This window comes from Notamacropus eugenii, chromosome 3 (genome assembly GCF_028372415.1).
Source record: "Notamacropus eugenii isolate mMacEug1 chromosome 3, mMacEug1.pri_v2, whole genome shotgun sequence".
In the NCBI taxonomy this organism is placed as follows: Eukaryota; Metazoa; Chordata; class Mammalia; order Diprotodontia; family Macropodidae; genus Notamacropus; species Notamacropus eugenii.
Genome location: NC_092874.1, coordinates 120,052,113 through 120,077,909, shown reverse-complemented (window position 1 = coordinate 120,077,909; position 25,797 = coordinate 120,052,113). Strand labels below are relative to the sequence as shown.

The window sequence follows — 25,797 nt, the reverse complement described above, 5'->3', positions numbered from 1 at the left end:
GTTGAAGGGATTGTAGAAGGATAAATGCAATAATACATTGTTGGTAGAAGTGTGAAATGGTACAACCGTTTTGGAAAGCAATTTGAAGTCATGCAAATAAAGTGAATAAAATATTCAAAACCTTTGAACCAGACTCCATTGCTGGACTTAGAGGAGGCCATTGATAAAAACAAAGTCTCCATATACTCCAAAACATATTCATAGCAGTATTCTTTGTGATAGCTAATAATTGGAAACAAAGTAGATGCTTGTCAATTGAGGAATGTATAAACAAATTGTATTGCATGAATGTAATGGAATATTCCTATGTTATAAAATGATGTATGTAATGAATACAGAAAAGCTTGGAAAGATATATACAGACTGATGCAGAGTGAAATAAGCAGAGCCAAGAAAATAATACACAACGACTGCAACAACGTAAGAGGCTAGTGATCTGCACAGCCTTCCCTCACTCAAAACAAAGTCAAGTGCAAGTCATGTTGTCATTTCTCTGATGGCATAGTCTTCTTCAGCAACAAAGGACGAACACACACCAAATGTAACAAAAGCATAAAGATCAGTTAGGACTTTTCAACGAAAAGCCACAAGAAGATATCTCCATCTTACCCCTTTGTGGAGGTAAGAGGTCCACAGGTATTAAAATTTTTGCATTTTTTCAGTGTATAAATCAGCTGTGCTGACTTTTATTCCTCTCCTGTCCAAACATAATGTTCGTCAACGGGAAGACTTTCAGGAAGGGAAGGAGAGACTGAGGAGTGGGACACATTGGATACTGTGGTAAAGTAAGAAGCAGAAAATATCAATAAAAACTTATTTCAAAACAAAACATTCCAGTAACCAGAATAGACTAACTTCTTGCATCTAACCGTTTTAAACTTGCACTTGACTTTCTTAGGTATATTTCCTGTGGACACTATGTTGTCTTGTGTTTATTCTAAAAAATCCGTTTTAAAAAAGTTTCACTGTTTTTGATGTCTTCTGTTTTTATATCTGTTTCCCCTGACCAAGTTAGACCTCCTTTTAATGCTGAAAAAAATAGTTAAGCATACCCTACTAATTGTAGAATGACTATCTCATAGCATATGTAACATTTTATATTCTTTTCTCTGATGAGAGAAATGTATTTCATCATTTGTCTTTGTGGGTCGAGATTGAGTCATTAATCAGAATGACCACTTTTCAGTGTTGTTTTCATTACATTTTTTTCACTGTGTGTATTGTTTTCCTGGTTCTGCTTACTCTTTCAATTTATACAGGTTTTCCAGTGCTTCTATGAATTCATCATATTTGTCATTTGCATGAGCAATATATTCTGTTCTATGACTGTTCCCCAGTCAGTGAGCACACATTTATTTTGTTTCTACTTTGGCTGCCATAAAAAGTGCTGCTATGAACATTTGGGTATATGTGAGACCTTTTCTTTCACCTCCTTGGGAGTAGGTATTTTGCAGTTGTTACAATTTCTAGTTAAAACAGTCTTTCTTAAATTTGGATTACGGAAATAGCCATTCTTAGAACTAAGCTGTTATTTCTTTGATTTCCAAAACATTATCTATTTGGTGAATGTAAGAACTGATATCTATTAAGTGCCACAATTTTGGGAATGGTGTTTGAATAATAATTTTTCCCGCAGCATTACTCAAACAAGAAAAATAATTATATGGTTTATGTCTAATGAAAACATAGAGTATATATTCTCTTGAGTGTGTCTAGCATATACCTTTTTATATGTACATGTTTTATACATTTGTGGTTATGTGTATATGCTTCTACTTTAATTGTAGTACATTTTTTTCTAAAGAAAATTTGCCTTGTGACCTTTCAGTATAATTATTAAATTTCCTCTTCTGTAGATTCCAAATTGTGGGTTCATCAGAAATAATTTTTTGAGAGATTTCATGCATCCAAGGTTTTGGGATTTCTGACAAAATTTTTATGTCTTGTTAACAAATTGTAAGAGTCATATGTATGTAACGGAAATACTGGATCCTTAAATCCAAATATTTATGGAAAATCAGTGGTTTATATGAACTTCCCATCAAGTGGGAAGTTTGTCCATATTGTAAATCTTTCCTGGTTCTTTTTCAAAGCCAAAATGAGATAGCTGGCTTAATTTCTTGACCATATTAATTTCATATTTGTAGGCCAGCAGATTGCAATGTCTTCTATTCTTCTAGGTCACAGAGCTCCACCAGCACGAAGTGGACATCGGTGTGTGGCAGATAATACCAATCTGTATGTATTTGGAGGCTATAACCCAGATTATGATGAGTCAGGAGGGCCAGAAAATGAAGATTATCCTCTCTTCAGGGAGCTTTGGAGGTACCACTTTGCTACAGGAGTATGGCATCAAATGGGCACAGAGGGTTACATGCCCAGAGAGCTGGCATCTATGTCACGTGAGTTTAAGAGTTCAGTGGTAGTTTTCCATTTCTGAATTTCTTACTAAGTAGAATTGTCTGAGAACAGACTTACTGTATGTATCAGTTAGTCTGTATATTTATGTCAATATTAATTTTGACTTTATTTAGAATATTTGGATAGGGACCTGTGATTTCATTGATGCCAGAAACTTCTTGTATAAAGAGATTCCTCTACAAATACAGGTCAGCATCTCTTTTGCAACTCATAGTCTTAGAGAGTTACGTAAAAGACTAGGAGGTTAAAGTGACTTTAAAATAACTTGTCCTAGTCATTGCACAGTATGTGTTGAAAGTGAGATTTGAGTCCAGATCTTCCTGGCTTCAAGACCTGTGCTTGATCCACTACATAACACATCAGTTATGGCAGGATTTTAAAGAAGGAATCAGTGACAATTTAAACTTAGTGCTTCATGATTACAAAGATAGTATGAACTCATTTGATCCTCACAGAACTCGGTGAGGTAGGTAGTACAAGCATCATCTTCATTTTATAGATGAGAAGATAGGCATATAACCAAGGTTTCTATAGCTGTTAGTTGGCAATTAGATCTTGAAACCAGATTTTCTGACTTCAAATCCTCTGCTTTTTACTGTATAAATCTAAATCATTAAATGGCCAATTTATAGGTTGAACATTCAAGAACATTTGTTGTTTGTCCATTAAAATAAAAGGATATATGAATGGTACTGAATCATGAGGGAGAAGATAAACTGAAGGAGGAATGATTAGTCAAAGTTATTATTGTTTTGGCACATTGAGTGACCTAAGCCACCATCTTCTCACAGAGGAGAAGGAGGAAGCAGTGGCTAAGATTTTAAATGCAAAAGATCATTATGAGGAACCAGAAAAACAAGTTAGTCCTTTCTCCTATGAAGTCCTTATGGGTTTTATCGTGTCTTTGCCCAGAGGTAGGTAAAGCCTTCACTATCTTCTGCCCTGGAAGCTATTTACATTTTTAAAAATTATAGTAATTGTACTAATGTGCAGTGTTGTTATTCACATGTCTTATGTCATAGGTTCACTCTAGCTTTCATGTTATATGGGTTTAGTTTAAGGCATCGAAGCAAATCTTTGTGCCATGTAGTTACTGATTTGAACTAATTTGTGAGATTATTAAAGCAGAGACTTTTTTTAATCTTGTAAGTGATTTTGTGCATGTATGTACATTTACTACACATAGAATGTGAACAGAATTTTGTTTTCCTTTCTAGTTGTGTTGCATGGAAACAACCTGTTGGTATTTGGAGGCACTGGCATTCCCTTTGGTGAGAGCAATGGCAATGATGTCCATGTCTGCAATGTGAAGTACAAACGGTGGGCCCTGCTCGGCTGTCGAGGGAAGAAACCCAGTCGCATTTATGGGCAGGTAGGTACTCATTTATGTCCATTCATTGGTTCACATTTTTGTGACTGTGAGTATAGTATCGAACAAAAAATGTTCTGTTGCTATAATTAGGTTAATGAATGGCTAATGGAAAATTAATTCAGAATGTCAGTTATTTTGTTTCTTTATTTTTGATAAGGAAAAATAACTTAAACCTACGCACATTTTCTCCACTTTTTTTCCCTCTCTGCTTTTCTTTTCTCTTTGGTTCCTAATCAAGTAAAGGATCATAGCCCACTTCTGTGGAAAGTAATGTTTAAAATTTTTTGGAAACTCTTTTGGTGCTTACATGTTTAGGGTAAGTTGTCCTTGATATACTGCTCTAGCCCTCACTATCCTGGAAAAGGTGAAATTTAAAAATTATTTATTTTTAATTTATGAAATAAAACAAGCATTTCCATAACATAGTAGAATAAAAAAAGATGATTGCACATGAATTTGCAGATCTATTATATACAACTAGTTATTCCTTTTAAATGTATAATAGTTATCATGTAAATTTCTGGTTTTTTTCCTTTTTTTTCTTCCTCCCCCCCCACCCCCCCATGCCCCAGAGGTGGTTACTATTAGGTACCTCTGTTTATCTACTTATCAGTTCTTTATCTGTGTGCAGATAGCGCTTTCCTTCATGGATCCTTTGTAGTTAATTTGGGTATTTATAATAGTCAAAATGACTTAGAGTTGCTCTTAAAACAATATTACTGTTAGCTACCCCATTTGAAAAGGTGGAACTTTCTGAGGTACCCTCAGTGGGCACTGAACTACCAAGGAAGAAAATACTTTTAGTGTTTGATATAGGAATGTTTCAACTTTGAAGAGCGTCTAGAGTGACTGACTCAAGTTTCAGCTCTTCAGGCTCTTTAAGTCTCCCCATTCAGTGATAGAGGGCAGTCCAGCGTAGCCTCTTCAAAGCCACAGTTCAAAGATTGCTTGAAAATAATAAGCTGGAAATCACCCAGCTATGGTAGTAGATGTGAAGAGGCTTCTGCACTGTGCTGGATGAGTCTTTAATCCTGTCGTAGGGTATTGATTCTTAGAACAGTTATTGTCTCGTAGCAGAATCTGTTTTAAAGACGGACCCATTGGGAACATGGGAGGAGACAAAGTGGTTGCCAAAGATTCTTGATTCTTATTTTCATAACTTCTTTATCATCTTTAAAGCATTTTTCTTCAAACTGTTTAGAAAAAAATATTATTTCATACAAATACTCATGTCTGTGATATTAGAATTTTGTGACTAGCAATCATCTAGCTTCCCCTCATCTATGTTTTATATATGGGATCTGCTTTTAGATTGGGCAGTTTTATTCACTAAAAATAATAGGTATTCACCTCTATAATTTTTAAGCTGCTAAGGTTTATATTCTAGGAGGCTTAGGCAGGAGGAAAATCATCTGAAAACTGGCCTCAGGACATATAGGTCTTGACCTAGGCTTTATTAGTGATTACTTAGTTCCTTAGGTTAGGGTTACTTTAAAATCCCAGTTAGTGCCTCCAGTGACTGTTTCAAAAGGAAATGACATTGTATATCTCCTTACTGGGAAATTATTGGCATTGCTACTCTGTTGACCCCACAGGTTTTTTTTTTTTTTTCCTTTACTTTTTTTTTTTATTTATTTTTTTAATGTTTAACAATCACTGCCATACAATTGCGATTTTATCCCCCCCCCACCTACCCCCCACTACCCCCCTCCCTCCCCACGACTGCATACAATTCTGTATAGATTCTACATATACTTTCCTATTGAGTATATTTTCACTATAGTCATGCTATGTAGTCAGACTAAGATAAATGAAAGAAATCGTATAACAAATCAGAACATGATACACAAACACATAGACATACACAAACATGATCTGCTACAATATGTGAGTGACTTCCATATTTCTCTCTCTGAGTGTGGCAGGCATTTTGCCTTGAGATCCTCCATTGGGATTTTTTTTTTTTTTTTTTGGTAAGAAGTTCTTGTGTTATTACAAAAATCTAAGTCTACCAGAAAAAACTCTCACACACTGTGGTCTTTGCTGTGCATAAAGTTCTCCTGGTTCTGCTCCTTTCACTCAGCATCAGGTCATATAAGTCCTTCCAGGCCTCTCTGAAGTCTTCTTGTTCATCATTTCTTATGGCACAATAGTACTCCATTACATTCATATACCATAATTTATTCAGCCATTCCCCAATTGATGGACATCCCCTTGACTTCCAGTTTTTGGCAGCTACTTAGAGTGCTGCTATAAATATTTTTGTACATGTGGGACCCTTTCCCATTTTTATGATCTCTTGGGGATATAGTCCTAGTAGCGATATTGCTGGGTCAAAGGGTATGCACACTTTTGTAGCCCTTTGGGCATAGTTCCAAATTGCTCTCCAGAATGGTTGGATGCGCTCGCAGCTCCACCAACGATGAATTAGTGTTCCAACTCTCCCACATCCTCTCCAGCATTTATCATTTTCTTGTTCTGTCATGTTTGCCAATCTTATAGGTGTGATGTGGTACCTCACAGTTGTTTTGATTTGCATCTCTCTAACCAATAGTGATTTAGAGCATTTTTTCATATGATTATAGATAGCTTTAATTTCTTCCTCTGAAAATTGCCTGTTCATATCCTTTGACCATTTATCAGTTGGGGAATGACTTGTATGATTATACGTTTGGGTCAGTTCTCTATATATTCTAGAAATGAGGCCTTTATCCCCGAGCTTAGCTGTAAAAATTCTTTCCCAATTTACTACATCCCTCCGGATTTTGGTTGCGTTGGGTTTAGTTGTGCAAAAACTTCTCAGTTTAATGTAATCAAAGTTATCCATTTTGCATTTCATAATGCTTTCTATCTCTCCTTTAGTAAAGAATTCTTCCCTTCTCCATCGATCTGATAAATACACTATTCCTTGCTTCTCCAGTTTATTCATGGTATCAATCTTTATACCTAAATCATGTACCCATTTGGACTTTATTCTTGTGTATGGTGTCAGGTATGGGTCTATGCCTAATTTCTGCCACACTGTTATCCAGTTTTCCCAGCAATTTTTGTCAAACAATGAGTTCTTATCCCAGAAGCTGGGGTCCTTGGGTCCCACAGGTTTTTTAACTTGAGCTTGTGCTTTGACCCCTGACTCTTCCTGATTCTAGCTTGGCCCCTGACTGGACATTGGTGAGCGTTGCTTGCTAACCTGCCCTGCCTCTCCCTTACTTACTCTACTTCTTGGAGTCTTCTTGGTATCTTCCTTGGTAATTTACTCACCTTTCCTTCTGGTGATGAGATGGGCCACATAGTTACTTATCTATTCCATATTCTTCCCATTGATGGGCAAATCATTGCTTATAGTACTACCTCCATTTGTAAATTAACTTTGAAAATGCTATCCACAATTTCTTAGAGCCATCATCTTACTTCAGCTAGCCAGTTACTACACTGTGAGTTATGGCATCACTGGTTATAGCCTTCCTGTGGCCATTTTAGGAGGGGACACCCCAACAGGGGTATAGATCTAGCAAATGGTAGAGGAGATTTCAGTTCCTTGGGTATAGACTCTTTACAGAAAAGAACCAGGCCTCTTGTGGTATTCAGAGCTCTATCATTTGACAAATCCAGCCTCTGCCCTAGGTGTCCCATTAGCCTACCAGAAAAATTCAGGGGGACACTTGAAACTTTGACTACGTTTCTTCTTTATTTAAGTTTTTTTTAATGAACAAAAATCTCTTATTCTCTCCTTCCCCCCATCCCCTTTTCCTGGAGGGGAAAAAAACCTCACAAGATTAACTAAGATTTATATAATCAAGCAAGACAGTTTCCAATGTTGGTCTTAGCTGACTAGGTTTCTTATCCGGCTCTGATCCTCACTAACACCCTTGCCTCTTGGTTTGCCTTCAGACCGTTTCATAGATTGGGTGGCTCCAGATTTGTATGTTAGGAGAAGCAGCCCTTTGCATGAGACTCTGTGCTGAAACTGAAGAGAGCCTTTGAGAGAGGGAGAGGCTCAGGACTCCACACTGGGATATGTTGCAGCATTCATTCTATTTTCTTTCTCAGGACCTAGAATAGAAACAAGCTGACTTGGCCCTGCAGGGCTGAGTGATCCTGTGAAGGATAAACTAGTCAGGGTTTAATACCACCTGAATTCATAAACTAGTGACACCATATCAAGATTCACCTGAATTCTAGGATGGGGCCTGTCTGCTGGGCTATCCTCCCTTAAGGCATTCAGTATCAATCACACCCTGGCCTGACCATGAGCATGTACAACTTCTTTATCCTTATCAAAATGAGTAAGGTCCCATTTATGTGCTTTGAGTAAATAGCCACTATTCTGGGGGCACAGCTGGTTTAGATTGGGAAAATGGGTTGGTCCCCTGGAATGGTCATTATTTCCCTGGTCCTACAGGATCAGTGAACCTCATTGCCAACATTTCTGTGTATAAATTGAGCTCCCTTTGCCTGACTGATACATGAGCTGTCCTCAAATTATTTTGAATTTGTGAGCCATAGGAAACTTTATCAACATAGGCCTGACTGACTGGGAAATGATCTTGTCACTGATAGCTAACTACTTATCCCAGGGCATGTGAGTCATAACACTTGGTTTCTGATGCTGCTGGTTCCGATCACAAGCCATTTAAATTTAACATCAGAGAAAGTTAAAATTGGAAGAGAGGTTGGAGGCCATGTAGTCCAATCCTTACCTGAATAGGTATTTCCTCTACAAGATGGCCAACAGGCAGTTATCCAGCCTCCACTTGAAGACCTCTCTAGTGCTGTGGAACTTCCTGCTTCACAAGGAAGCCCATTCTGGTTTGGAGCAGCTCTCATGTCAGGACTGTTTTCTTTATGTTGAGCCAAAATGTGCCTCTGCACTCCACCCCTAGTGGAGTCCAAACAAAACAAATCTGTTCCCTCTTCTATTAAGATATTTATAGGACACATTGGCTTTAGGCCCAGAGGAGAACTCTAGACATCAGCTAGGTTAACCTCCCCCATTATTTTACAGGTGAAACTGAGGCTTAAAGCAGCTCTATAACTTTCTCAAGGTCAAACACTGAGTCCATACCAGATTGTTATTGAGTTGTTTTAATCCTATTCTTTGCGATCCTCCCCCACCCCCATTTTGGTTTTTTTGGTGGGTTTTTTTGGGTTTTTTTTTGGCAAAGATCCTAGAGTAGCTTGCCATTTCCTTCACCAGCTCATTTTACAGATGAGGAACTGAGGCAAACAGGGTTAAGTAACTTGCTCAAGGTCACACAGCTAGTTAGTTTCTGAGGTCAGATTTGAACTCAGGTCTTCCTGACTCCAAGTCTGACTCTATCCACTGTGCCACCTACCTGTCTATACCAGAGCCAGGAGTTAAATCCAAAGGGTTATAGTGTCATTTCCAGTCTACAGTACTGCCTCAGTATGTCTCAAAGAAGGTTGAATTTATATCCTTACCTTGTTAAATACTCAGACATACATAAATAAATGTATAAATGCGTGGGGTCACATGAATGCATAAATGTATAAGATCACAAATTTTATTTCTTCCCCACTTCGTGGGTGTTTTTTTCAGTGTTCCTTTATAGGTTGATACACTTCCCATGTCATTCCTAATATTCTTATTCTCAGTTTAGTGGATATATATATATGAGCTGTTTCTTCCACTCCTTGGTTCTGTTTTCAATTTAAAGTTCTTTGGATCAGATTTGTGAATCTCTAGGCAATTTTTTTTTAATAGCTTTAGAGCCATTCTATTTCTGGTGAAGAAAGAACTTGGGGCAGTGTGGCGCCATGGAATAAACACTGCATTTGGAGTCAGAGGACCTGAGTTTGAATATTGACTCTGCTACTTACTTCCTGTCCAACCTTGGACAACTCACTTAAGCTCCAGTTTCTCACTTGTAAAATTAGAAGAGTTTTACTTTATAACTTCCAAAACACTTTCCAGCTCTAAATCTGTGACCCTGTGAATGATAATGATTTTGTCAATCAGAAATACCATTTCTTTTCTGTGTCATCTTCTTAACCAGTTGTTTTACAGATCTGCCTTTCTACTTTCAGTCGGCAGCAGGGATAAAAACACTACTCATGCCCCTTTTCAGTTCCTTGCCCAGAACTTTATCAACTCTACTGATTGTTTTCTAGGTTCCTTTTGACAGTATCAGTTTTTCCTCTGTGGGAAATGGCTGCTGAGTTTATCAAATCTCAAGAGCTTCTCTGTCATATCTTGGTTATGTGGTCTAGAAAAACAGTGTAGCTCACTATTGTTTTACAGATTCATGTGAGGGCACTTCAGTATCCATTTAGCCAAATTTCTCCAGCCATCATTACTTTTCTTTGACCTGTAGTGGTTGGTCTCTCTCCTGGTGGTGCCTGTGAATTCTCATTATTATTCCTTGGAGCATGGAACAATGTTTCTTTCTCAGAGAATCTCTCTCTATAGTGAGAAGAACCTCTTACCTATTCTTTTGGCTGTAAAGATTCATTGATCTTTTTTACCTTCTGACACAGGATAAATCTATGTCTTCAAAATCCTTTTTCCTGTGTTTTGTCCTTTATGTGTTTCTACTTTTTAGAGGAACATTTCTTTTCTCCCTGATAAGGGAAAGGGGAGCAAGTCATTCCTCTTTCCCTTTTATCTTTATTGTGTGAGGATTATCTGCATCTTATTCAGATACGTCTCACTAGGCATTGGCAAAAACATAATGTACCCTTTGCATCTCACTGCCCTAGACACTGCTGAAACTAGAACCTTCAGTTCTCTGTTGTTCTTACTACTCATTTTAAAAGTAGGTTTTATTGATAGCTTTTATCTTTTTATTGTCATCATTTCTGGGGGAAAAACAACCAAAATCTTGTACCTTTTCAGTTTCAGTGTGCTCTTGGGACTAGAAAAAACATTAAGTCTTGTCACTTGTTTGGTGAGGGCAATTCTTACTGTTAATTGCCACCACAAACCTTTTTGTTGTCAGGTCTGTTCCCTATCCCGGGACCTCTGTTCCTGGCAGCTCCTGAGCAAGGCTTTATCATTCATGGGTTTTCCTTGCTTTTCCAGGTTGGTTTCCCAATATAATTTAACAGGTTTTTTTTGCCAACGCTCTAATGCAAATAATAGATGTTCTTAGCAGTTTTATTTACAAATTCAGTTTCTGGCTACTTACCTCTTCCAGTTTCTAGCTGCTTCTCTGTCTATCACTCATTGATGATTAGATTTAAGATGCTACCCTACCTCATCCTGCTTCTTTGGTGTCTTCATGAATAGGCAGGGTTTAAGGCAATATGACTTCATTATATACCGGTAGTCCCATAAAATGATCTTAGCCTTCCTTTACTGTCAGCTAATAGTATTGGTGATGCCCAGGATCATGGCTGATAGTCAAAACATTGATCCTTTTGGAACACCTCCCTCCAACTTCTTTTTTTTTTTTTTTAACTCTTGATGGCAGAGATCCTTTTCTTAACATCTTGCCTCTTCCAATACAGTATTTTTGATAGTACAGCTTATATGACTGCACCATCATATTATATTTAGAGGCACAGATCCCTGGTAAAGTAAATGTACTCTCTGACAGAGCCCACACCACAGACGTTTTTGGAAACCTGCTTGTGACAAGGTTTCATCCACTCTTCAGCCTCTCTAACTGGGATCTCAAACTCTTTTTCAAAAGGCAAGTGAAGAAATCTGCCTGTGTAATTATTAACATCATTATTGTCTTTGACTAGTACTTCCTCTCATTGGTGCCTGACACACTTGAACTTTTGATGGCCACCACGTACATAAATCTGAACCTCCAAGGCATCTACAGCTTAGTTTATGGTCTTGCAGTGAGAAGGATTAAATGGAAAATAGTTTTTTGAACAAAGTATGAGTACTTCAAGTATACTTTATTGTTTAGACTGTAGTAGTCTTTGTGTATCCTACTGATTCCTTGCCTCTCATGACATTCTTTCTTTTACTTTAATTGTTCGTTGTTGCTTATTCCAAAACACCACACCATCACTTCTGTTTTTGGTGATAAGAGAATCTGAGATGATACAGGATCAAACTCAAATAGGAATTGGGGCCCCTAAGCATTACATAAGGGCTGCTACAGGCTATAACTGATTTAGAAAACCACATATTGACATTATCTATGTTCCTTTGTATTTTTTTATTTTGTTAAACATTTACCAGTTACATTTTAGTTCTAGCCAGGCTCTGTGTGTGTTTGACACCTCTGATGTAGGGTGCTACAGGTACAGCAGTCCAAGAGTGGGCTGAATATCCAAGCAAGACTTCTGTAGTTGCTACTTCAGGGACTGCTGCCAGCCATGTCTGTAGCCTTAGTAGCCCATATCATGTCTTTGTCAAGGAATTTTTATCACAACCAAAATGGCCAAGATCTTCCTGCAGAATATCTTTTTTTTTTTTTGTTTAAGGAACACTTTTATTTTTTTTTTCTTCTTTAATCCTTTTTTTTTTCAATTTCTTTTTTATTTTGTAATGTTTAACAATCACTGCCATACAATTGCGATTTTATCCCTCCCCACCTACTCCCCACTACCCCCCTCCCTCCCCACGACTGCATACAATTCTGTACAGATTCTACATATACTTTCCTATTGAGTCTGCAGAATATCTTAATAGATATTCTAACCCTCTAAGCTTGGTTATCTCAGACCAGATGATCTAGTTTGTGTCGTACTTAGGGAACTCTTTGCTTTATACTCTCAAAGTTTAAAAAAAGCAAACAAAAATAAAGTCAAACCAAATACAGTACTTATGTTACTGTATCACTTGCCACCAGGATTGTTGAACATCTTTCTTCCCCGCAGTCGAATTTTCCTATAATCATAGTTATTTATCTAGTTGTATCATCTTTGTGATAATTACAGATTTCAACTGCATGTTAACTAACCCTGCCATATTCAGCAGCAGCAATCCAGGCAGACAAACACTGAACCCGATGATGTCACCTTGTATTGAGGACCACATTTAGCTATCAGTTCCCTGTCTTTAATCAGTGTGTCCTTTGAGGATGCTGGGGAACGTTTCCTGTTCCTTGTTACCCAGGTTTTTTAAATCCCATGACCCAACCTCCCTTACATCTGCCTTCCTTGTTTAAAATGCATCTATCTTTTACTCTGCCTTGTGTGACATCCCTAACCTTCTATTAACGCTATAACCTATACCCCTGAAATTTGTCTAAGGGTAAGCCTTCCCAGTTATTTTTTTGTATTATGGAGGTCATGCTCTTAAAGAACCAGGTGTTTCCTTCTGTTGTCATCCCACTGTTCTTGGCAGATTTTTTTTCTCCCAACATTGTCCTTCTGGGTCTAAGCCCCATTCCACTTAGAGAATTTTCTAAATGGGGAGATAGTGTCAGGACCTACCAGACTTCCAAGCCCTTTTAAATTTTAGCCAGTTTGGTGGATAGGGCTTCAGAGTTAGAGCCACGTTTGTTTAAGTAATTTACCTTGTTGACTGTGATCCTAATGCATGTTATAATCTTATGCCAGTACCACAAGTATTCTGACTACCTTTTGTTTTGACCTCAGTTCTAGTCCTACCTTATTCTCATTTGACCTTTAAATTTTAGTGAAAGTTCCTTAACCTCAGATCTGTGAACTTTTTAAAAATTTTAATAAGTATTATTGATTTTCTTGGTAATTCTTTATATTTTATTTTACACATTTGAAGACATTCTGAGAAAGAGTCCATAGGCTTCACACACAATAAGTTAAGAACTGTGTTAGGATGATTTCTAATTTAGTCTTGGACTAGCCATTGGTGAGCATTTGTCATTAACATACCCTGTTCTTTCTTTACCAGACCTATTCCTTCTTGTTTCTCCCCAGTAGTTGACTTAGTTTCTCTTCTGAATTTTATACCACTTCTGCCCTTTGGCTTAGTTACATTATCTAATTACCTGCTCCCATCAGTCATCATCAGTGAGCATCATGTCCTCTCAACAGTTTATTACCATTGCTTCTCAGCCAGTGTCTATTTGTAGCACAGCCATACTGTAACTGAGATGACTTGAGTCAGTGATATTAATAGATTGATTTTGTTCTTTGTTTATTTGTTTTTTAGGCAATGGCTATTATAAATGGCTTCCTTTATGTCTTTGGAGGAACAACTGGCTATGTTTATAGTACAGACTTACATCGGTTAGACCTGAATACCCGGGAATGGATTCAGCTAAAACCAAACAACCTGTCTTGTGATCTGCCAGAAGAGAGGTAGAGTTCCAAGATATACTTGGCATTTGCTGCTAAGATTTTACTTGTTTAAAATGTCAGTGCATAGCTTGAAGAAAGTTTAGCTGAATTTGGAATAGTAAACTAGGCAGGAGATCTCAGTTTAGACAGTAATAGTCTTCTGATCTGGGAATGGTACATTTCCCTTAATGGGAGAATCTTTTCTGTTTCATGCCTCCTTGATGTTTAAAATTTCAATATACTTTGGAATTTTTATGCTAAAAAAGCAACTGCAATCTTGAAGAAAAAGTTAGTTGTAATAATAGTAACTAAATAAATGGAATATGGTTAGTACAGTTATCCCTAATTCTTTCATGTGTTTTTCACTTATTCATTCTTCAAATATTTACTAAACACTTAGTTTTTACAGTATATGCTGCTACCCCTAGTTTTTTTCCCCTCTTCCTTCCTGATGCACCATCTTATAGTAATTGCTTGTTTTTAAGATTATGCTCACATAAAGTAGAATGGATTTTTTTCAGTTGAATAACAAACTTTTTCCTTCTCCTAATCCCTCCTAAAATACCTTACTTATTTAAAATGTCATAGGGGAAGACTAAGGATCTTTCTCTTTGTTATATCTTATTTTTATTGCTACAGAACTATTTTGTCATAGAGAAAGCAATTATGAAATGATGTCTTACTGGTATCATATCCCTCAGGGGAGGAAAACCGATTCCCTAGAAAACAACTTGATCTTCTTTTTGGATTAGTTTATTAAAGTTCTTTCATATGTTTCCTTGGTGTCAGAAACAGGTTTTTTTGGTTTGGGTTGGTTTTTTTGGTTTTTGAAGTAGATTTCTGACTTTCTAACTAAGTAATTTGACCTGATGGATTATCTATAACTCGTCTGTTTATTAAATTTGGACAAAAATACTCTTCTAATTATATATTTAATATTTTTAGGTATAGACATGAAATTGCACATGATGGGCAGAGGATATACATCTTGGGAGGTGGGACTTCCTGGACAGCTTATCCCTTAAATAAGGTAAAAAGGCTTTTCAGAACAGGATATGAAGAAGTGTAGTTCAGACCAAAAAAATGTAGGTTCAGTTACTGTGGTTTTTAGAGGGTTGGTCACTAACATGTGTTGAACATCCATTTTTTTTATTTTTATTTTTTTTTGCAGAATACCCTTTAGTAGTATTACATCAGACAGTCATCGTCTGCTATGCTTCTGAATATGCTTTATGAAATACATTTTCCTTAGAAAAGATGAGGAAAGTGACTGGAAGTGAAGATTTAGTCATTGAAAGCAGCTTCCAGTAAGTTCTTAGCAGAGTTGAAGTTTAAACTAGGATTTCCATGTTCTTGAATTCTTACTAGGATCAGTGGTTGGTATAAAGTCATTTTTGGTATCTTCTGGGGTCTCTAGGATGCAAGTCATTTTGAATAGTAATAGCTTCTATAGAAAATAGTATATGCTCCACTGCTACATATCACTGCAAATTCATGTTTCTAAGGCCTTTGTGGACACACTTGGAAAGACAGCCATATAGTAACAAAAACTTTGATATTTTTTTAAGAGCTTAACCTTGTTATTTTAGTATTTGACCATGCATAGAAACAGAATGTGATCTGAATATCATGACACTTCATTTTTGCCTTTTATTTGTTGCTTTATATTTTCTTCCTTTTATCTATATCTGATTGTTTGTTGTTAGGGAGTAAATGAAAATTAGACTTCTGCGTTGGAGTTTGCAAACTGACTTCTTAGGGGCTATTTGAATCTACTTTTCAGTGACTTCATTGCTGAGTGAAGATGATAAGTGTCCTGATGTCACACAACTGTAGTACTTTTTTCCATTGTTATAAGAGGAAAAAAATAGTTTTCTAATAGAAGATTATGTAGGAAGGATTATGATATATTTGGCTCAATCTAATTTCCTTGGATGATAGAATTAGGAACATACAATCCAGTAGATTTATGATTTTAGGAATTACTAGGGGTATGTAGTTTTTAGAGAACTGAGTCCAAATGGGTTTTTTTTGTACCAGTCCTTATCCTTTGTTGATGTATTTGAGATCCTTTTTCCTCACAGTGTTCTTTAGATTTAGAGTCTATTAGAGTCTGCCTTCTAATCTAGAGAAAATTTGGAAAATTCTATCAGTCATGTAGAGTTTTTCATTATTATACATCTTGCAGATGAATTATGTTTTAAATGATTCAATTTAATGACTGTCTTTGTTAAACAGTGAGGACAGATTAGAGAAATGCAAGGCCTAGGAAAGCTTTTCAGCAGAATACATGAAGTTTATGCAGGTAGGCATTGAAATATGACTTGTTGGACATCCAGAGTCACAAGTGATTATCATTGTTTCCACTAAGTGTTTTTAATGTATGTGTATGTATGTGTGTTTTTCTTTTCCCAAGATCCATGCATACAACCTTGAAACGAACACATGGGAGGAAATTGCAACAAGACCCCATGAAAAAATAGGTAAATCATATATGCTGACTCTCCATCCTTGAGTAAATGTAATTTCCTCTTTTGAATGCTTTTGAGGGGGAAAATGATTTAATTGATATTTGTGGTCCTGAAGTAGAGATGCTTGGTATTTTAATTTGGATTGATGTTAGACAGTATTTATAGTCTACAGTCAGATGGAGATTGTTTCCATCGTTCAGCCACTATATAGAGATATGCTTTTAATAAGAATTGTTGAATTTTATGACAGGAGGAGTCGAGAAAATTTATATTTAAAAACCTCCTAGTGAATAGAGAATTAGATTTAAAGTTAAGAGAACTTGGGTTTAAATCCTAACATTGCTTCTTGCCACCTTTGTAACTCTAGGCAAGTCATTTCACTTATCTGGGCCTTCCTCATCTCAGAAATGAGGGCATTGTAATATTTGATCACCACATTCTCTTTCAGCCCAAAAGTGCTCCTCTGTGGGTAAAGAGCCCTGGGAAAGCCCAGAGCCTGCAAAGAGTAAGACATCCTACCCAACTGCCTCCCTACGCCTTTATACACTTTTATCATCCCAGAGTTATGCTGGTTATTGGGTGTTCTTTATGGCCTCTTCTCATTCTAGTAAAACCAAGGTTATTCCACTTTTCCTAACGTAATAAAGGGATTAGTTTGTGTCTAATTTAATTGAGCAATTTTTAGTATGTCCTTTGCTATATCATATTAGCATTAGACTTTGTGTGAATAATAGAGCTCTTGTATGTATTTGTTTGACAGGTTTCCCTGCAGCCAGAAGATGTCACAGTTGTGTACAAATAAAAAATGGTAAGCACATTAAACTTAATACAGCTTCTAGCTTTGTTATCAGTGAGTGAGTGATTAATTGAAAATAGAGTACAACAGTAGTGTGCAGAAGTAAGTAGGAGAGAGTGTTTTTCTAAATTCTTAGTTTTATATCTAAAAGGTTATAAATATCTTTTCCTTAGAAGATTCTATTTCATTTGCCCCACAATCCACTTTAAAGTTATTTACAATATGATAGTCTGTTAGTCATAGAAAAGCAGAACTGAGAAGAGTACCATCCACTGAGGAACTGTTTTTGGTGTTGGAGAGCCCTTCATAAGTTACTTCTGCTTTTTGGGTAAGATTTATAAAGTTCAGTTTGAAACGATAGTATTTTAAAAAGAAAACAAAACACCTCAAAACAGAAAGATGGACAAACTCTAACACTTTGTTTCTACTCTAATTAGGACTGAAGTCAAAACTGTTATAGTAGAGCTTATTCTTGAATTCAGACTAAAAAAGTAGATTAAAAGAACAAACCCAAAACCACTTTCCTAAGGATGACCTAAGTTGCATCATCATCATTGAATTATAACTGAGTGAACTATTTTCACTTCATTAATGATGAATCTTATATAGACCCTTCTTAGGATTTAGAAATTTTCTGTTCTTTATCTTACAGACATGCTGCAAAAAGTAATTATGCCTTTAGCTTCTCACTCAAATTCCTAAATTGTTTTACAGAGCTTGAATGTCTATATATCCTTAATAAATTTTTCAGTTAGTTACAAGTTTTTAACTAAAGCATATTTTCATATGCTTTTGTTTCTACCCTTGATCATGAGAACTAGATAGTTTATTGTCTAAACACACTCAGAAAAGTTAGAAGCTAATGGTACTGAGTATTCCCAAGTGAGTTAGGGCTTCTGTGTGATCTTTGTCCCACCCTTTTCTCTCTGAATGCAGAAAAACTGGGGATTGTCTCTTTGTGACCAAAAGCTAAATGAGGAAGCAGTTATGCTTGCCCTGTGGGAATGTTCCTACTCACTTTTGGTGTAGATTAGAGAATCTCTTCTATTTAGGGAGATTCTTCGTATTTTTAAACGATCCTATAATGCCTGGTCTTTCCCATTTTGCTGTCCCATTACCAGTTTTTCCATTAGCTCCCTTCCTTCATTGTGGAGCTTTTTATCACACAACTGGTGGCATGGAAATAAAACTGACCTTAGGAAGTCTTGTAATCTGCCATAAATACTGAATTAATCTGTCTCATATTATCTGCTCTTTATTTCTATCCTTTGTAGATGTATTTGTTTGTGGTGGCTATAATGGTGAAGTGATTTTGGGAGATGTCTGGAAACTGAATCTGCAAACTTTCCAGTGGGTAAAGCTTCCAGCTGTTATGCCTGAGCCAGTTTATTTCCACTGTGCAGCTGTTACACCAGTAAGTTTTTATTTTATTGCTTGCATGTGGGAGTGGATAGCAGAGTAATTTTTGTTTGTAGATATTTGGTAAAGAAGTTCTAATATAATCAGTTTAAGCTCCTTTACACATAAGACTTTGCTTTGAAGCTTGCGTCCAAGGTTTGCTAAAATCCTGAGTTTAAAAGAGAAACAAAGTACTTAATACCAAGACCCATACTTAAAAAACCCCACACTGTGTCAAACCAGTGATTCCTTACTGGGTGCAAATTCTGCCTCTGATATTTGCTAGCTCTTTGACTCTGGACAAGTCATAACCTTTCTAAGCCTCAGTCTCCTCATCTGAAAAGTGAGGAATTGGACTAGATGATGGCTTGTAAAGTCTCTTCATGCTCCAAGTCTATAATCTTTCTGAATGTCAGCCTTGTAAGAGATATACCTTAAATACCCATAGCTTTCTTTATTAATGGGCATCAGCCATGCCTTTTTTTATACCTGTTTTTGTTCATATTATATATGATAGCTAATCTCATTTTGGTTCCACTTGCTTTTTAAAAATCTTTTCCACAAAGGAGAGTCTTCACTAGATCTTCATTATGTCTTTCTTCCTCAATTAATTTATACTTTTCTGTTTGCCCTGTTTACAGGCTGGTTGCATGTACATTCATGGAGGAGTGGTGAACATCCATGAAAATAAACGGACTGGGTCATTATTTAAGATGTGGCTGGTGGTGCCCAGTCTTCTGGAACTGTCATGGGAGAAACTGCTTGGGGCCTTCCCTCACTTAGCAAATCTCTCCCGGACACAGCTTCTGCACCTTGGACTCACACAGGGACTCATCGAGCGATTGAAATGAGGGTTTCTGGACTGTTCGTTCACCATGGAATACTAATTTAAAGAGACTTCTTTCTCTATTTATGGGCAGCGTGGAGTGTGCTACCAAGAGGATTGAGTACCCTGTTCAAGGCCTTAGTCAAGAGAATACATCAGATGCCTTTCTGTAAATCTGATTTTAAGTTTATGGAAATGTGTGAATTTCCTCTTATGCTGCTTCTCCCTCTTCCCCTTTCCCTAAATTCCCTCTTTCTTGATGGAAAAAGTGGGGAGGGGATGGAGTTAGCTTTCTGAAAATCTCTTTAAAATATCATGAATCAAGATAAAAGTATAGACTACTTTTTCAGCACAGTTCTGAACATATAGTCAGCAACTTTTAGCTAGTGCTCTTCTAGTTTAAAACAGCACTGTCAAATCCCAGTAGTTCAGGAAACATAGGAAGGGTGCCTGTTGAGAGCCTTGCTGGTTTTCCTTAATGCCATATATTTTAATATATTATTTCTAAAGAGGTATTTAATTGAGTAGATCTTCCTAACTGCAGCAGTCTTTGACATCTTACTGTATAGACAGCCCAAATGCATACTTTGGCTTTGGATGGAAGGGTAACAAACTAAGTTGTTAACCTGTTTATCCCGTTGGGGTAGGAAAATGTTGGCTTCTCTAAAATTTCTATGTACATTATGGGTATGCTCTGTATCCTTCTTCTTGAAGACCAGGACACCAAGAACATTCCAGATAAAAAGGGAACTACGGGCCAAACAAAGCCAGAATTACTTTAAAACACTGGCATGCCTTCTCAGTGTTTTTTCTTCTAAGTCTCTTCTCTTTTACCTCCTGGTGAAATGTAGTTCTAAGCAAACTGCTTAAAAATCATGTGATATGGGCTGCAAAGTAGATCATGAGGTCCTAGGGTCATGTAGTTCATGGTGTACAAGGATGACCTGCAGCTATTTTCTTTTTGGAAACTTCAGGCTTTGTCTCTGATCTGAAACACAAGGTTTGACCTTCTTTCATTTAAAGCATTTCCAGGCCTCAGAATCAGTGCCATTTACTCTTAGTAAATAACCTCCTGCTTTTTAGGCTCTGGACCACAAGCCTCTTGTTTTCTCAGGCATGGTGATTTTCCCTCTAGAAAGCCAATTGGCACTTGGTTGTTCCCTTAAATAATTCTGCTTTTCTTTCTATTCATGTGTGCATTGTGCTCTGAGTCATGATCCTAGTTGCTGGAAAAAGTCAAAATCAATATGTTAAAAAACCAAGTGTCATTTAAAAATCATCATGGGGGAAGAATGCAGTTGAATGTCATTTTCATTTTTGTGTGGAGTTTTCAGTTGTCTTCTTTTTAAATTTGGGAAAGTGACTTGAGTTTCTAATTTGCTTTTTCTCTAGTCATTTAGATGATAGCTAGATAGATCATAGGTGGACAAATGGGTACATATAGTTAATAAACATACTTAAGAAATACAGGAAATGACCTGATTGTCCCAACGGGGCCTAATGTAGATTTGGGACATGTTTTTTCCATTTAAGTGCCTTTTTTTCAGCCAACTCTTAACAATAATTTTATCTTTCCTTCTCTTTAAAAACTTCTTGAGGATATATGTGTTTTAAAATAGTCTCTGAATTAAAAGCATTCAGTGTTTAGGAAAAGGAGGGTAGAGCTGTATGGAGTATAGAACTATATACTGTTCAACCCATCTTCCAAGCTTTTTTGTAACATCCCATCTATGTGGCATGAAGACTTACAATTTTTATGTTCTATATTAGCTTAGGGTAACTGTTTGGGCTTTGAAAATTGTGGCTTGCTCCTCTTTTGATATGGAGTACCCAAGGAAAGAGGCAAACATTTGGTAAGTCTTGCCCTTTTCTATCCTTTACTACTAAGAGCTTGCTAACCAGTTGCCTTTTATAGTTATTGTTGTAGTTGCTTCATTGAGAACTATTTCCCTGTCATGGCTAGTCTAGATAAGACCATTTTTAGTTCACAGGAAGCAGCTCTTGTGGCAAGCTGCCAGCCCAACCTAAGAGTATTTGAAAGGAGTATCCAATAAGCCAGGCATGAGGTGGGGTGGATGGGATGTCTTTTCTATCGAGGCCAAAGAATCCTTCAGCTCCCAACCTTTTGATTCTGTAGCAGTAACAGACAACTGCTCTAGAAAGTGCGACAGAGGAGTCTGGTTCCATTAGGACTTGCTCTCTTCTGTCAGCCTTCTGTTAGCAGGCCTTTGGTAAGTACCAGAAACAGAAGAGCAGCACTCACCCGAGCTTTGCCTCAGGTTGTTGGGTTGTTGGCCAGAGCAGTCAGTATACCTGGCTTCCTTGTAAAAAGGATCCCCTCCATCCTTTTGTCTAGAGTGACCTGTTCCAATCAACAGTAGTGAAAATGTGTATAACTAGATCTCCAGATGCTGCATAATTAAACATACACAATTCTTCTGAATGATAGCTCACATTTATATCATTCTTTAAGCTACACAAAATGCTTTCTTTACTGTGAAAGTATTTTAAGTGTTATCCCTGTTTTATTGATGAAACAGGCTGAGTTGAAGTGACTGGCTAAATAGTCCCACAGCTCCCAAAGGATTGGAGCCACAAATCAAGCACATCTTTTCTGACTACTCTTTCTGCACTGCTATCTGTGTTTTGTTGTGGAATTGTTTTTCAGTTGTGTCTGACTCATTGTGACCTGATTTGAGGTTTTCTTGGTAAAAATACTGGAGTGATTTGTTGCTTCCTTCTCCAGCTCATTTTACGGATGAGGAAATTGAGGCAAACAGGATTAAGTGACTTGCCCAAGGGCACATGGCTAGGAAGTGTCTGAGACCAGATTTGAACTCAGATCTTCCTGACTCTGGGCTTGGTGCTCTATCCACCGCACCCTTGTTTGTATATATATTTAAGTGATCTTGTTGGAATTAAGAGTTTGCAAAGAATTGAATTTCTATAACTAGCAGAATGATTTCTCCTTGACTCTAGTGCCTGTTGCATGGAAGCATGTGCTTGTTTCTTTTCTGCCTCTTTCAGACAACCTTAACCATCTCTTTTTTGCCATCTACAAATTTAAGTGCAATAATACATGTTTATATACATATGACAGACATGTGCTTATTAATATATACACACATATAGACATGTGCATGTGCGTATATATGATTCTTTCATATATATATCAAAAGATCTGTGATTTCATTGTTGAGTACCATCTCCTTTTGCTACAGATCTCTGCCTTAGTAGACAGTCTTCATGGATTGCTGAGGCCACAAAATTCATGCAGTGGCCTCTTCTCTGGTGATGAGCTTCTCCAAACTTAGCCAGGTTGAAGTTTGAGTGGTCCATGAAAAGCCATTTCACCTTGGTATAGGCCTAAGTTTCTGTGCTCCTGTGAGGCATCAGAGAAGGACTTGTGCATAAGTTATCAATATGTATAGATATGTGAACAGGGTGATAGAATTACATTTATGGCTTAAGCAAATCAATCTATTGCTTTATAATCACACCATATCACATTCACTCAGAATTTTAGCTGTACAGCTTGGTTTAGGCCAATTTTTGGCAAACCTGGAATTTTCAAGTCTGGTTTTAGAATGAGGGATGGAATTGTTGGCTTTGGGTTTTAGGGACTTAGTTTTTGGTGGCATATGATAGTTCGAATGTCTGTTTAAAATTCCTTTGTGTCACCTACTATTTGCTCATCTCCTAGCTGTCTTCGTCCCCATAGTAAAATAATGACATAAATATATGTCATAATACTTTAAAATTAAGGCCCCTAGCTTATTTCTCGTTTGGAAATCAGTCTTCCATTCTTAGGAACAAAGGATTTATCTATCAGTGGAGAAATCTGAAATGTACTTCTTCCCAAAGTATGCTCAGACTAGTTTATCTGTGAATAGGGAGGTATGTCTCTTAATGAAGTATTTTATAAGTCCTTTAAAAACCATAAGCCTGTACAAGAATAGAAATGAAACATTTAATTATTCTTCATAGACCAAAGTGAAACCTTTTTCTTTGGGAGGTCAGTTTTTCCAGTGACTAAAAGTTGAAAATATATAAAGTAATTTGCATTGATGATATAACTAGAAAAAAAAAGAAAAATGTCATTGGTTATCATGTACTTGAAATGGAGCCATCTTAAACAAAGGAAATGTCAACAGTGTCTATTTGGAATGCAAGGCTAATGGTAATGGTAGTGGGATAGAGTGGGAGCAGGATGAAACACTGAATCCATTTCTAATCAATATTTTAGCATTCTCTAAAACTATTTTCAGTTTTGTCAATGGCTTTTATCACCATTTTTATGAAAGAGGAGCTAATAAGTATTTAATTGTAGGGGAAGAATAAGTAGAAGTGTATGGATTCTATTGCATAAACAATTGTGAATAACCAGACTGATTATAACTGGTAAGTCAGCCTCATAGTCTGACCTGCTGTAGCCCTTGGTTCTCTTCCAAACAATGTTATTCTCTCCATTGTCTTCATTTTGACTTTCTGCCCACTTCTGTAACCTTGGGAGCTCTTTAATGGCGCTCATGTTGCACAGATAGGAAGAAATTTAAGAGTGTCTTTCAGACACACACCTACTCTGTCACAGATGTTCTGTCTTCCTTGTAACCATCAAAGAATTCCCAACACCTAAGGAAAAAAAGGTTGGTATATGGTGCAAAGGAAAATATTATTTAACAGGTCAGACATTTCTTTGAATTTTTGCAGCTACTCATGTCACCGCTAAGGTTGGGGCCCCCATTTACTCTTTTGAGCATTTTATTTGTTTGACTGCACATTTTTGCAAACAAGTTAGAGGAAATTTTTCTCAAGGAGCATTATTAACCTCAGTTCTTCAAAATGGGCTTGTTTTTACCATGTTCACAGAAGCTAGAGTTCCATAGCTAACTGAATTAAAAGCTACTCCCTACCAGCATCCTGAATTAATGTAAAAGGTCCTCTTTTCATCTTAACAGTTACGGTATTGAAGATTTTTGCTGGGGTAAGGAGATAAAGATTTGAATTCCAGGGATCATGAACTCTAAAAGCCAAACTCTTGGTCAGATTATCTTATCTTGCCTTATTTCCTCAGATATTCAGGAAGGGCGTGGGTCTCTTAGGAGGACAAGCTGTAGACTGGAGTCAGTGCTGAAACATCATGCTGAAGATAAGATGGATTGCTCAATTATCTGACATTGGAATAAAATTAACTAGTGTTTTGAGGTTTAAAGTTCCAAAAAATACTCTTGGCTCTTTTTTAAAAGCACAAACTTAGATCCTGTATAGTCAGGGCAGGATGTAAACCCAGAGATTTTCAGAGTTCATAGCAATGGCTATCCTTAAGAGAAGTCACCACTTGGTCATTTCAAATGAGTGATTGGCATCTTGTCTAGCTGTCCACTTAATATACAAAGGAAGGCACAAAAGTATTTTAACATCCATTATTCCAAAATGTGGGAGTGTTGGTAAGTGACTGTGAAGATATATACCAGGAGACACTAGCCAAAAAACTTTGTGATACAGATTCTAAAGAATGAACTGAGGCCTAGCTCTTTACCTGAAGTATAGTATATGTGGGGCCATACAGTGTTGTCTTGCCCTGTGGCTGTATAGTGTAGCCCTGTTAGACTGTTCCTGATGTCTTTTTGCAGTCTGGTGTGCATGAAATATAATTAGAACAATTTTTCCATCCTGCCTGGTTTTCTATGTGTAGTAGAGAGCATAGTGGAATTTCACTAGTATATCCACTGTGTATTCATGTACCTTGTCAGTGTTTTGCTGTTTGTTTCCCAAAGAGATCTACTCAATAAACCTGTTCAAAATTCAGTTGCTTAATGGCCAGCCTAGTCTCCTTAAAATAGTTATGTAAGGAGCACTGTGGGTTAGAGGTCAAATATTTAGTGTTCCACACCTTACTAATAAACCTCTCCCCTCCAAAACCTGATGAAGTTTAGACCATTCCAGTTGTAACATTTTAGTTGGTGTCCTGTGATACAAAAGCTAAAATGGTGGGCATAGTTTAAAGAATATTGAATTGGAAACATAAAACAGGCCTGGGGGAGAGGCACTATAGTCAGGGGAAAAGGGAGCTGGACATAGAGATAAGAGATTGCTAGTTTTGAGTTCTGCTGCTTAGATGATGAGCTGTGTGACCCAGGACAAATAGCTTAACAATGAAGCTTCAGTTTCTTCATTTATCAAATGGGAATTTGATAATACCCAACTCACAGGGTGATATGGATAGAATAACACAATGTATATGAAGTACCCTATAAAGTTGGCTGTCAATATTAATGTATTTTAGGTCTGACTGCCACTAACTGTGTGACCTTGAAGGAAATCA

The 25,797-nt window shown here is 37.0% G+C and overlaps 1 protein-coding gene across 4 annotated transcripts in view; it reads left to right on the top strand.

The window, feature by feature from the left end:
- Positions 1–25,280, top strand: part of KLHDC10 (kelch domain containing 10) — a 65,433-nt gene extending 40,153 nt beyond the window's left edge. For all 4 annotated transcript variants that reach the window (XM_072652749.1, XM_072652751.1, XM_072652750.1 and 1 more), the window contains 8 exons: positions 2,181–2,402; positions 3,639–3,793; positions 13,854–14,002; positions 14,927–15,011; positions 16,398–16,464; positions 17,213–17,260; positions 18,523–18,662; positions 19,288–25,280. In XM_072652749.1, the coding sequence (XP_072508850.1) occupies positions 2,181–2,402; positions 3,639–3,793; positions 13,854–14,002; positions 14,927–15,011; positions 16,398–16,464; positions 17,213–17,260; positions 18,523–18,662; positions 19,288–19,497 (1,076 nt within the window). In that variant the 3' untranslated portion in view covers positions 19,498–25,280. The remainder of the gene's footprint in view (positions 1–2,180; positions 2,403–3,638; positions 3,794–13,853; positions 14,003–14,926; positions 15,012–16,397; positions 16,465–17,212; positions 17,261–18,522; positions 18,663–19,287) is intronic.
- The last annotated feature ends 517 nt before the right edge of the window (positions 25,281–25,797 follow it).